This window comes from Narcine bancroftii, chromosome 1 (assembly GCF_036971445.1).
Source record: "Narcine bancroftii isolate sNarBan1 chromosome 1, sNarBan1.hap1, whole genome shotgun sequence".
Classification (NCBI taxonomy): Eukaryota; Metazoa; Chordata; class Chondrichthyes; order Torpediniformes; family Narcinidae; genus Narcine; species Narcine bancroftii.
In genome coordinates, this window is record NC_091469.1 from 226,717,510 (window position 1) to 226,730,687 (window position 13,178).

General features: G+C 47.4%; 1 protein-coding gene across 1 annotated transcript in view; it reads left to right on the top strand.

The window, feature by feature from the left end:
* The first annotated feature begins 272 nt into the window (after positions 1-272).
* LOC138754278 (membrane protein FAM174A-like) overlaps positions 273-13,178 on the top strand; it is a 53,870-nt gene continuing 40,964 nt past the window's right edge. Inside the window, exons 1-2 of the mRNA XM_069918331.1 lie at positions 273-318; positions 946-1,381. Coding sequence (XP_069774432.1) covers positions 273-318; positions 946-1,381 — 482 coding nt within the window. The remainder of the gene's footprint in view (positions 319-945; positions 1,382-13,178) is intronic.

Here is a 13,178-nt window from a genome sequence, read left to right on the forward strand (position 1 = left end):
TCCCTGATCTCATGCACTGGCAAGACCACCTGCAAATTGGAGGAGCCACACCTCATCTTCCGACTGGACAAGTGGATGGAATTAACGTGCATGCTTTTGTATTTACACAACTGCTGCGTTCCGGGAAATCATCCCCAAATTCCCGGAACGCAGTCTGCTTAAAACATCGGAACGGAAATGAGTGATTCATTTTTACCTGCGGCACCCCTAGATGCTACTGTGGACCACCCGCGGTCTAAAGCGAAGCACAGGCGGTCCGCCACCAAGGGCTAATGAATTACGGGGCGGCGTCCAGCCTATGTAAGTACCGCACGTCAGGTACTTGGTCTAAACACGCAGCGATATCCATCCACAGGTCATTCTGTGCAAACAGCCACTCTGAAAGGCAAGTGTGAAAACTGACGATGGAAAAATAGTTATTCATGTAACCATATATCAATTACAGTACCGAAACAGGCCATCTCAGCCCCTCTAGTCCGCACCGACTTAAGTGATCTCTTCTAATCCCACCTGCCTGCTCCCTGTCCATCACCCTCCAACCCCCTCACATCTAACCTCCTCTTAAATGAAAGAATTGACCCTGCCGCATCTACTTCTTCCGGAAGATCGTTCCACTCAGCCACCACTCTCTGTGGAGAAGCATCCTCTTCTATTACTCCTAAAGTTTTGCCCCCTTAACTTATGACCCCTCGTTCCAATCTCCCCTCCCCTCAGGGGAAGAGCCTATTCACATCTATTCTATCTTTTCCCCTCATAATTGTAAATGTCAAATCCCCCTCATCCTTCTACGCTCCAATGAATAAAGACCCAGTCTACCCAATCCATGATCTTTAACCCCGCAGCCCCGTCTCCTTTGGATAACCTCTGCCTCCCCACCTTTTGTTGGTCTGCATTCCTCCCCCCTCCGCCTGTATTCTGGCTCATTCTGCTTCTCCCCTGAGGAAGAGCTCAGGCCCGGAACGTCTCCTGCAGACGCTGAGCAGCCCGGTGACGTTCCGCGTCGCGAGCGTCGATCGGCGCCGCCTCCGCCCCCGGTCTCGTCAGGCCGCCAGCTCACGGCAGCTCGAGCGGGTGGACGGCTCTCTGGCGGCGGCCCGGTCATGTGCGGGAGGCTGCGCGCGTGCTGGCTGCTGTGCCTGCGCCTGGTGTTGGGGCGCGGAGACCGAGTGCTGGGTTGGCAGACGGCGGGAGGAGGCAAGGCCGGGCCGGGTGACCGGGCCGGCGGCGGCGGCAACAACAACAATGGCACGGCCACGAAGGCGGACGGCGGCTACAACACGGTGCCCGGCACCGAGCAGACCATGATGATCCAGCGGGCGCTCTGCGTGCTCGTCGTGGTCACGGCGCTGGTCGTCGTCTACTTCGTGGTGAGGACCATCAGGTGAGGGCCGCCGCGGGGGCGGGCAGGGCAGGGGAGGGAGGGGGGGGGAGTAGGGAATAACAGTGCGGCGGCAGGAGAGCTGAAACGGGCCCTGGTCCCCCGCCACCGAGGGTTGGGGGGTGCTGAGCAACTCCTCTTTCCAGTCACCCCCCCACCCACCCACCCCCTAGTAACGCTGCCCACTCGAGTGGGAAAATGGCCCATGAGCAGTGGCTTCTGTTATTGACTGAACAACAGTGACTGAGAGTAAACTCTAAAGTAGCATCACGACTGTAATCTTATTCTCTGGCTGTCACTACCAGGGGGGCATGGTGGGGACAGTTGATATGGCCCTGATTGTTGTGAGGAATCACCCCTTTGGCCATGCCAACCCTCCTAGGAAGTGGGTAAATTTACCGGGGAGGGGACGTGCTGCACCCCAGGGACCTGAATGGCAAACAGCTTCCCCGTTAAGTCTGCCCACACTTGTTTGTGTGCTGCTTAGAGCCTTATGCTGAATCCGTTAGGATGTGGGCATAAGAGGGGCGACGGTGCCAGGCTTCCCTATGCGTGGACACCGTCGCTGTGTTTTGTTCCGGTACGCGATAGTCTGATCAACGTCAGGCCAGTTTGAGTGGCATCTGAGTTGATTGGAAGAGAAAGACTAGGCACTTCAGTAGCTGGCCTGACTGGCCCAACATCCCCTTCAGCGTTAGGTATGACTACTTGAAGGTGCTGGGGATCTGGTTCAGAGTGGTCGAGATGTGTAAAATAAATAAAGAAGGAAAGGTTAGAGCAAAAAGCAATAGGGGTTAGCACTAGTAGTGGTTAGCACAATGCCTTTACAGTGCCAGCGTTTGGGTTTCAAATCCTGTGCAGTCTGTAAGGAGTTTGTACATTCTCCCTGTGTCTGCATGGGTTTCCTCCCACCGTTTGAAACGGGCCAGGGGCTGTGGGTTAATTGGGTGTAAATTAGGCGGCACAGACTTGTGCACCAAAATGGCCTGTTACTGTGAATTTAAAAATTAAAAAAAATAGAAATTGGGACTGTGGGAGTGACAATCCCTTTCACTAATAGATAAGAACCTGGTCGGCAGGTGCACGGCACATTCAGTACGTGTGATTACACTGGTGTGGCCCAACCACTGTAACTCCACCTTGTCAGTCATCCTAATCAACTTCCTGATCATCAATGGATCTGTCTAGTGACTATGTACAAGTCATTTGATAACAAGGATCTTCATCCTGGTGACTGCTTTTTTACCAGAACTCAAAAATGCCAGGACCTTGCTTGGGTAGTAGTGAAAGGAGACTTCTGTATGGCAAGAATATCCTCCCTATGTGCATTGGCCTCAAGACAACTGTAAAGGAGAGGAGACCGTTGCCCATCTCTCTGTGGATTGTAGATTTTGTGAAGTGTGTATAGAGAAGGATGCAAGAGTCCTGGTCATAGTACATCCCCAGCACCAGGAGTACAGAGGACATTGATTTACGGCTATTCCCAGGAATATGCACAGTGTTGGACATCCAGTGTTTCTGAAAGATCATCATCTTTTTGGTCTGCCTGAAACTTGCTGATTTTACAGAACATTGAGATGTCAGTGAGGGAATGCTGCCGACTAGCATATTCTAACCTACAAGAATATGTGCTTAGGACCACAGTGTAGGTTTCTTCTGCTGCCAGGCATTGGGGGTAAGATTGGTGGGGAAATTAATCCCAGGAGGCCACATAAGTATAATTAATAATGAACACTACAATGTCTATGTAACACTAAGAATGTGTTTTTTTTTAAATTGTGCTGTTCGTGTATATTTTGCCTTGAATAAAGTTTATTCTTGGAAAAAATAATGCTATATAGGTCACTTAGCTGAACTCTCATGCTGCCTCTTCCATTAAAGTAAAAGGAACCATCATCTTACTTAATGTAGAAACTGTTCATGCTCCATCATTGCATATTTTTAACAGCATGAATTCCAGATTTCCTTTCTGATTTGGTCATTATTGCTGTGGATTAGTTGATCTCCAATTTTATGATTTCTGTCCCATTATGCTTTATTTTTACTGAGCCACAGGCATAGGTGTAAAGTGAATAGAGCAGAGGGCAAAGAACACAGCCCTGTGGGGCTCTGGTCCTGATGGATATTGTGGAGAATATGTTCTTATCAACCTTCACTAATTGTGATCTGGAGGTGAGGAAATCGATGATCCAATTACACAGTGGGATGTGTAGTTGAAGTTGGCTGGAGGGGAGCTGCATACTCAATTGCTTCAAGTTTCTTGCAGCCTTGGGCAGAATAAGTTCCCACACCAAGCTGTGATGCATTAAGACAGGATGCTTTCAATGTTGCACTTATAAAAGTTGATAAGAGACATTGGGGAAATGCTAAATGTCCAGAGGCTTCTAAGGAAATAAATGCATTGATTGGTGTGTTCACTTGGCTGTAGGGCAAGAAAAGTGTAGAGAACAAAACAAAGGACTCTACATCACCTTTGTTGACCTCACCAAAGCCTTCGACACCGTGAGCAGGAAAGGGCTTTGGCAAATACTAGAGCGCATCGGATGTCCCCCAAAGTTCCTCAACATGATTATCCAACTGCACGAAAACCAACAAGGTCGGGTCAGATACAGCAATGAGCTCTCTGAACCCTTCTCCATTAACAATGGCGTGAAGCAAGGATGTGTTCTCGCACCAACCCTCTTTTCAATCTTCTTCAGCATGATGCTGAACCAAGCCATGAAAGACCCCAACAATGAAGACGCTGTTTACATCCGGTACCGCACGGATGGCAGTCTCTTCAATCTGAGGCGCCTGCAAGCTCACACCAAGACACAAGAGAAACTTGTCCGTGAACTACTCTTTGCAGATGATGCCGCTTTAGTTGCCCATTCAGAGCCAGCTCTTCAGCGCTTGACGTCCTGCTTTGCGGAAACTGCCAAAATGTTTGGCCTGGAAGTCAGCCTGAAGAAAACTGAGGTCCTCCATCAGCCAGCTCCCCACCATGACTACCAGCCCCCCCACATCTCCATCGGGCACACAAAACTCAAAACGGTCAACCAGTTTACCTATCTCGGCTGCACCATTTCATCAGATGCAAGGATCGACAATGAGATAGACAACAGACTCGCCAAGGCAAATAGCGCCTTTGGAAGACTACACAAAAGAGTCTGGAAAAACAACCAACTGAAAAACCTCACAAAGATAAGCGTATACAGAGCCGTTGTCATACCCACACTCCTGTTCGGCTCCGAATCATGGGTCCTCTACCGGCACCACCTACGGCTCCTAGAACGCTTCCACCAGCGTTGTCTCCGCTCCATCCTCAACATCCATTGGAGCGCTCACACCCCTAACGTCGAGGTACTCGAGATGGCAGAGGTCGACAGCATCGAGTCCACGCTGCTGAAGATCCAGCTGCGCTGGATGGGTCACGTCTCCAGAATGGAGGACCATCGCCTTCCCAAGATCGTATTATATGGCGAGCTCTCCACTGGCCACCGTGACAGAGGTGCACCAAAGAAAAGGTACAAGGACTGCCTAAAGAAATCTCTTGGTGCCTGCCACATTGACCACCGCCAGTGGGCTGATAACGCCTCAAACCGTGCATCTTGGCGCCTCACAGTTTGGCGGGCAGCAGCCTCCTTTGAAGAAGACCGCAGAGCCCATCTCACTGACAAAAGGCAAAGGAGGAAAAACCCAACACCCAACCCCAACCAACCAATTTTCCCTTGCAACCGCTGCAATCGTGTCTGCCTGTCCCGCATCGGACTGGTCAGCCACAAACGAGCCTGCAGCTGACGTGGACTTTTTACCCCCTCCATAAATCTTCGTCCGCGAAGCCAAGCCAAAGAAAAAGGGCATTGTTGTTGCAACAGGTCAGATTGATGATGTTTACACCTTAATAAAGTTTTTTACCCCCTCCATAAATCTTCGTCCGCGAAGCCAAGCCAAAGAATAAAGTTTTTCACTGCTACGATGGCTGCTTCACCCCACATCCTAAAGTTGATAACTAGTCCTTTTTGGCAATGAAGGAGAGATAGTGACCTGACATCATGCCGCTAGACTCTATCTTCTTGCTCTACTCCTTGTTGTTTGAGATCTTGCATGCAATGATGGAATCATCTACAAAGATGAATGGGGTTACAGCAGTATTTTGTATGAGCGCATAAGGTGTATAGTAAGGGGCTTACTACACAGCCTTGGAGGGCACCGGGGCTATGGATTATCATGGAAGAGGATGAGTAGTGGGGGGTCACCAATTCTCACTGAGTCTGAAGGTAAAGATCTACTTGCAGAGGGGATGCTGAAAACTTGATCCAGGAGATTGGAGATGAGCTTGTTTGGGACTATGTTAAAGGTTGTGTCGTCATCAATAAATAGGAGGCTGACGTAGATTAATTTATCCAGCTTAATTCCAGTGCTGTGCGAGGGCCAAAGAAAAAGGGCATCTCCTATAGTCCTGTTGCAATAGCAGTTAAAATATAGTGGATTGACATTACCTGGGATCTGTCGTTAATGTGAGCAATGAAAAGTCTCTCAAAGCACTTCATAATAATGGACGCTAGTGCTAGCGGGTGGTAGACGTGAAGACGTGTTACCTATTTTTGTTGTCACCAGGATGGTAATGGTCTGAAATCAGATGGGAACTTCAGATCCTTGCTGGGAAAGATAAAAGATATTGGCGAATACTCCCTCCGGATGGTCCATGCAGGTTTTTAGGACCCTGACACTGACACCATTTGTGCTAGCCACCTTCCACGGGTTCATTCTCAGAAGTCTGATCTAACGTCTGCAATGGTAACTGGGTACAGGGGCTCCTGAGACCACTGAGGCAGGTGATGTCAACTCACTGACCCTTTGTTCAAAGTGAACATAGAATTTATTGAGTTTGTTTGGCAGAGATGTATTGTTGCTTGCATTCTATTTGATTTTGTTTTGTAATGCTCGTAGTTGACGGATGTCTGATGTTTTGGTCTCCAGCTTGATCTGGTACTGCCTCTTGGTATTCATGATAGCCTCGCAAAGGTCACATGTGGATTCCTTGTACAGTTCAGGCTGCCCTCCATGAGCATGCAAGACAGGGAGTGGACTTCCCAATTCAGCCATGGTTTCAGATTGGGAAACACTTTGATTGTCTTTTGCAGAAAATAACTAGTGGCATTTACAGGATCTGATGATAAATTGCTTGGAGATTAGAGAGTTGTTTGTGTGGTAAAATGGTAATCGACTGAGTGTGGACTCATCATTTGCTTGTAACATAGAAAATATCTATTCCTCCATTTGGAATTCATATAGATAAAAGTTACATTGGGAGCAGTCAAATGGAACTTAATCTTAATTGAAACTTGTATTACTTGTGTAAACACATTCATGTTGCCAGCAGCATTTCAGTAGATTCTGCTTGCCCTAATACCCTCTCCTAAATGCAGCAAACTGGTGGAGCATAATGACTTTCCAAGAAATGTGAGCATTACTTAAAGGCATACTGTTACTTTTACTGTTCACTTGGTACTGAAGATTTGCAGAGGACTTCTGAAACAAGCTGCGAGACGTCCATGATACATTGTTGAAACTTTACAACACCCATCAGCATTTATTCAAGAAATGTTTTGAGGGGTCCACTTTGAAAGAGTAAGTTCTGTCCTTCCCTCAGCCCCAGCCGCCCACAGGCCAGAGTCCCTGTCGCAAACCCCGATCGCCCACAGGCCAGAGCCCCTGTCGCAAGCCCTAGCCGCCCACAGGCCAGAGCCCCCGATGCAAGCCCCGGCCGCCCGCAGGCCAGAGCCCCCGATGCAAACCCCGGCCGCCCGCAGGCCAGAGCCCCCGATGCAAGCCCCGGCCGCCCGCAGGCCAGAGCCCCCGATGCAAGCCCCGGCCGCCCGCAGGCTGAGCCCCCGATGCAAGCCCCGGCCGCCCGCAGGCCAGAGCCCCCGATGCAAGCCCCGGCTGCCCGCAGGCCAGAGCCCCCGATGCAAGCCCCGGCCGCCCGCAGGCCAAAGCCACTGAAGCCTCTGTTGATGTATGTAATCCAGTCCTGACCACCCCTGTTCAGGCATCAATACTGTCTCTTGGCTTTTCCCACACGGACCCCAGCCTCCTCATGGTTGACACTTTGAATGCCTCTCCCGCTGGATCCCACTACCTTTCCCACCCACCATCACACCTAACCCCTTCCTACTCAACCTCTGAGTTCCTCCTTCCCACCCTCCCAACCCTCAGACCCTCTCATTTTCACCCCAACTGCCATTCAGCCTTCTCAGTCCTCCATCTCCCCCAATGGGCACATGGCCCTTGGCCCACCCAGACCTTGACCTCCCCCACCCACCCAAACTCCACTCTCATCCCTGCTGGGTCTTTACTATCACCTCCAACCTTTGCCTCTCAGAGATGGAATAGTCTGTCCTCACTAAAGGCTTCGTCTTCATCCCATTTTTCCTACACCTTAATGAGTTCTGTGTACTCCACAATGCTGAACTCTTCTTGCATTGATTCAATTTCTGGGTCTACTTCTTCCATCAAGATTCTCCCCTTCCCCCCATCATGGAAGACCCTTTCTCCAAACCTTTTCCTCCTCTTAGACAACTCGATCAGGCCCTCGGCCCTCTCTGGATCTTTATATTTCTGATTGCCACCACCAAGACATCAACTGCCCTAACTTCACTCACTTGTTCTAATCTCACCCCCTCAGAAAGTTCTGCTCTCCACTCTCTCTGCACTAATCCCTTGCTATCAAACTCAGAGATGAAGATGATGCTGTTCTGGTCTGGCGCACTGACCTCTACCTTGCCAAGGCCAGACAGTTCTCAGACACCACTTGCTCTTTGAACAGGACCCCACCAAAACCCATCAAGCCACTGTCTTGTGCACCATTGTTGACCTCTGCTCTTCTGGTCATCTCCCTTCTATGGCCTCCAACCATCTCCTATACAAGATTGACAAACCCATTTGTCCTGTAAATCCATTGTTTCTGTGTGTTCCTGCTCCAAAGAACTGGTATCATCTTATCTCAACTCATATGTACCCCCAGTCCTGTACCTCTGTACGTACATCTGTGATACCTCACATGCCTTCCATGACTTCAAAAACTTCGAGTATGCTTCATTTTTGCAATGGCCATCCAATCTCTCTACACCTCCATTCTCATATCCGAAAGGCTCAAAACCCTTAATGCAGTGGTTCTCAACCTTTTTCTTTCCACTCACATACCACTTTAAGCAATCCCAATGCCATCGGTGCTCTGTCATTAGTAGGGATTGTTGAGAACCACTGCTCTAGACCCAATTGTTACTGACATATTTTGCTTGAGCAAAATGGTCATTGGCCCATTTCCTTTGGAGTTATGAAACCATGCACATAACGAGTCAATTAGGTATGATTAAAACAGTGGTTTTCAAACTTTTTCTTTACTCCCACTTACCACCTTAAGCAATCCCTTACTAATCACAGAGTGCCTCTGGCATAGAGAATATTTAAGTGGTATGTGAGTGCAAAGAAAAAGGTTGTGAACCACTGCCTACATTTCTTTCTCAACCACACTCTATCAGATGACAGAACTTGTTCTTACCCTTAATAACGTATCCTTTGACTCATCCCACTTTCTCCAAGTCAAAGAGGTAGCCATTGGTTTCAGTTATTGTTTGCCTTTTTGTTGGTTAAATGTAGCAATTTATGCTGCAATCAAACACAGGCAAGATTCTTTAACTCGTCCTCTGCTACATCGATGACTACTGTGGTGCTGCCTCATGCACCATTGATGAGCTTGTCAACTTTTTTCTCTTTGCTGCTAACTCTCACCTGACTTCAAATTCACCTGGTCCATCTCTAGCAACACTTTGCCCTTTCTGCATCTCTCTGTCTCCATCTCAGGAGACAAAGTCCCGACAGACATTTTCTTCCTTGCTCTCAATTCCTCCATTTATGTTGCATCTGCTCCCAGAATTAGGTCTCCCATGCGAGATCATCTGAGATGTCCTCCTCTTTAAAAAATGTAACTTCCCCTCTAATACCATAGACTCAGTCCTTACCACATTGCCTCTATTTCCCATACATTTATCCTGACCCCACTCCCTACAGACGCATCAAGAACAGGATTCCTATTGTCCTCACCTACCACCCAACCAGCCGTCACATCCAACATATTCTGCAATTTCGGCCTCAAAGTAATCCCACAACCAGACGGATTCTTCTCCCTTTGATCTTCTGCAGGCATTGCCCCCTCTGTGACTTTCTCATCCATTTATCCCACCTACTAATCGCCTCCTTGCTACCTACCCTGTACCTCACAGGAAATGCTACACTTGTGCAAATATGTCCATCACCATCATTTGGAGCCCCAGAAAGGCCTTCCAAGTGAAGCAACTCTTCACATGAATCTGCAGGGCTCATCATCTGATTCTGGTGCACCTGTTGTGGCCTCATCCACATTGGTGAGACTGGATGCAGACTGGGAGATCTCTTTGTTGAACACCTTCACTCTGTCCTCTGCAATAATGGGAGCCTCCCAGTGATCAACCATTTCAATTCCACGCCTCACTCCCACATCGATATCTCTTTATGACCTTGTGCACTGCCAAAAGGTAAATCGTGCTTGACAAATCTATTGGAATTCTTTGTGATGGTGACAGGTAAAATAGATGGGGGAGAGCCAGTGGATGTGGTGTACCTGGACATCCAAAAGGCCTTCGATAAGGTCCCGCAAAAATGACTGGCTTCCAAAATCAAGGCTCATGGGATTGGGGGCAAAGTATTGATGTGGATTGAGAACTGGCTGGCAGGTAGAAGACAGAGAGTTGGGATAAATGGCTTGTTTTCTGAGTGGCAGGTGGTGACCAGTGGGGTGCCACAGGGATCTGTACTGGGACCCCAGCTGTTCACAAATTACATTAATGATCTAGATGAGGGGATTGGATGTAATATCTCCAAATTTGCAGATGACACTAAGCTAGGAGAGGTTGTGTGCACGGAAGAGGGGGTCAGGAAGCTCCAGTGTGATTTGGATAAATTGAGGGACTGGGCAGATACATGGCAAATGCACTACAATGTGGATAAATGTGAGGTTATCCACTTTGGTAATACAAACCGGAGGGCAGATTACTATTTGAATGGCAATAGATTAAGAGATGGGGAAGTGCAGAGAGACCTAGGGGTACTTGTACACCAGTCTCTGAAGGCGAGCATGCAGGTACAGCAGGCGGTTAAAAAGGCAAATGGTAAGTTGGACTTCATATCATGAGGGTTTGAGTATAGGAACAAGGATACCTTACTGCAGCTGTACAGGGCCTTGGTGAGACCCCACCTGGAGTATTGTGTGCAGTTTTGGTCACCTTATCTAAGGAAGGATGTTCTTGCAATGGAGGGAGTGCAGAGGCGATTCACCAGGCTGATACCTGGAATGGCAGGAATGACTTATGAGGAAAGATTGCGCAAATTGGGATTGTGCTCGCTGGAGTTTAGAAGATTGAGAGGGGATCTCATAGAGACATATAAAATTCTGGCAGGACTGGACAGAATGGATGCAGATGGGATGTTTCCAATGATGGGAAAATCCAGAACCCGGGCCCATGGTTTGAGGATAATAGGCAAACCATTTAGGACCGAGATGAGGAGGAATTTCTTTACCCAGAGGGTGGTAAATCTGTGGAATTCATTGCCACAGAGGGCAGTAGAGGCAGGTTCATTAAATATATTTAAGAGGGAATTAGATATATTTCTTCAGTATAAGGGTATTAAAGGTTACGGAGAGAAGGCGGGGACGGGGTACTGAACTTTAAGATCAGCCATGATCTCGTTGAATGGCGGAGCAGGCTCGAAGGGTCAAATGTTTCTATGTTTCTAAACCAAGGCAACCTGCAAAATAGGGCAACAACACCTGATATTCTGTCTGGGTACTCTTCAACAAGACGGCATTAAAACTGGCTTATCTGGTTTCTGTTTGGCCCATCCCCATCTTTTATTCATTCTATCTCAATTGTGGATGGAGCTGAAGGTTGTTAAACATTACAAGAGGATATAGTCAGAATGCAGAGTTGGGCAGAAAAGTGGCAGATGGATTACAATCTGGATAAATGTGAAGTGATGCACTTTGGAAGGACAAACCGGAAGGCTAAGTACAGGGTTAATTGTTGGTTACTTAAGAGTGTGGATGAACAGAGGGACCTTGGGGTTTAAATCCATACATCCCTCAAGGTCGCCACACAGGATGATAGGATAGTTAAGAAGGCCTAAGGGATGCTGGGCTTCATTAATAGGGGGATTGAATTCAGGAGTAGAGATGTCATGTTGCAACTCTAAGTGTGGTCTTGCCAAAGATTTGTACCTCATTATAGAAAGGATGTGAGTGCAGAGGAGATTTACCAGGATATTCTCTGGATTGGGAAACAAGTCTTATGAGGCAAGGTTATCAGAGCTGGGACTTTCACTGTGGAGCGTAGAAGGATGAGAGGAGACTTGAAAGAGGTCTACAAGATTATGCTAGGCATAGATATGGTGGACAGCCAGCACCTGTTACCTAGGACAGAATCAGCAAGCACCAGAAGGCATATATATAAAATTAAGGGAGGGAAGTTTAGGGGAGATATCAACAGTAAGTTTTAAAAAAAACTTGTGGGTGCATGGAATGCCTTGCCAGGAATGATATTGAAAGCAGAAACATTGGGGGCATTTAAGAGACTTTTAGATGGGTGTATGGATGAGAAAAAAATAGAGGGTTATGGGGTAGGGAAGATTTAGCACTTTTTTATAGGAAGGGATATACAGGTCAGCATAACATCAAGGGCCGAAGTGCCTGTTCTGTGCTGTATTATTCAATGTTGTATGTTCCCTATCTTCTGTCCTCCTACCAAATATCCATGTCTTGACTGTGCCCTTTGCTCTTCCCATGCCCCCTTTTTTCACCATCCCCCCCCTCCCCCACCAATGTATTTGGGCATCTGCCTGCCTGCCTGCTGTTTGCTCATACCTTGATGAAGGGCTCAGGAATGAAACATTGGTTAAACATCTTTGCTTCTTATGGATGCTGGATGACTGCTGAGTTTCTCCAGTGCCTTTGTGTATTAAACTACAATTACAGTATCTGTAGACATACTTCTTTAACTTCTGTCCTTCTATGCCATTTTTGACATAGAGAGTAGTGCTTGATCATAGACATTTTGTGAATTATCAGTAGAAAAAGTGGGATGAGTCTAGGCAGAACAGCATCAAAAAACAGCAGGCTGAAAGAGCAGATGACCAATATACACTTTTCTGTCCACTTTGTATTTGTAGAATGTAAAGGTCCCAACTCAAAATTTTGACGGACCATTTTTTTCCTTAGTTGCTGCTGATCTGCTGAGTCCAATTTATTTCATGTTTCTTTCTTCCCCATTGATCTACTTCTTTCACGTTTCTGGATTCCCTTAATGTCTAAAAACCCATCAATCTCATTCAATTCTCATCAGTTTTCAATGATCGACCTCCACAGAGTTTTTGTATCAGGGCTTCCAAAGATTCAATTCTATCTGGATGAATACAATTATGTGTCTCCTGAAATGCCAACCCTTTACAATTGACACCATTTTCTGGTTCTAGACACCATTGCCAGCAAAGCATCATTGCTGCATTTACCCTGTCAAGTATAGCAATGTAATTGGCAGTTAGGACCAAAATTGCATCTAAAGCCTGAATGTGCTTCACTCACACAGGATTGAGAGTACAACTGTTTTACACTTACAATATTCTGAGACGAGCACACATTTCACCTATTGCAAAGAATTGATTGTAAGCAGAAGAAAAGGGAATTAACTCTGTATTTAAAACAGGACTCTGGTTCCTTTTGAATGAC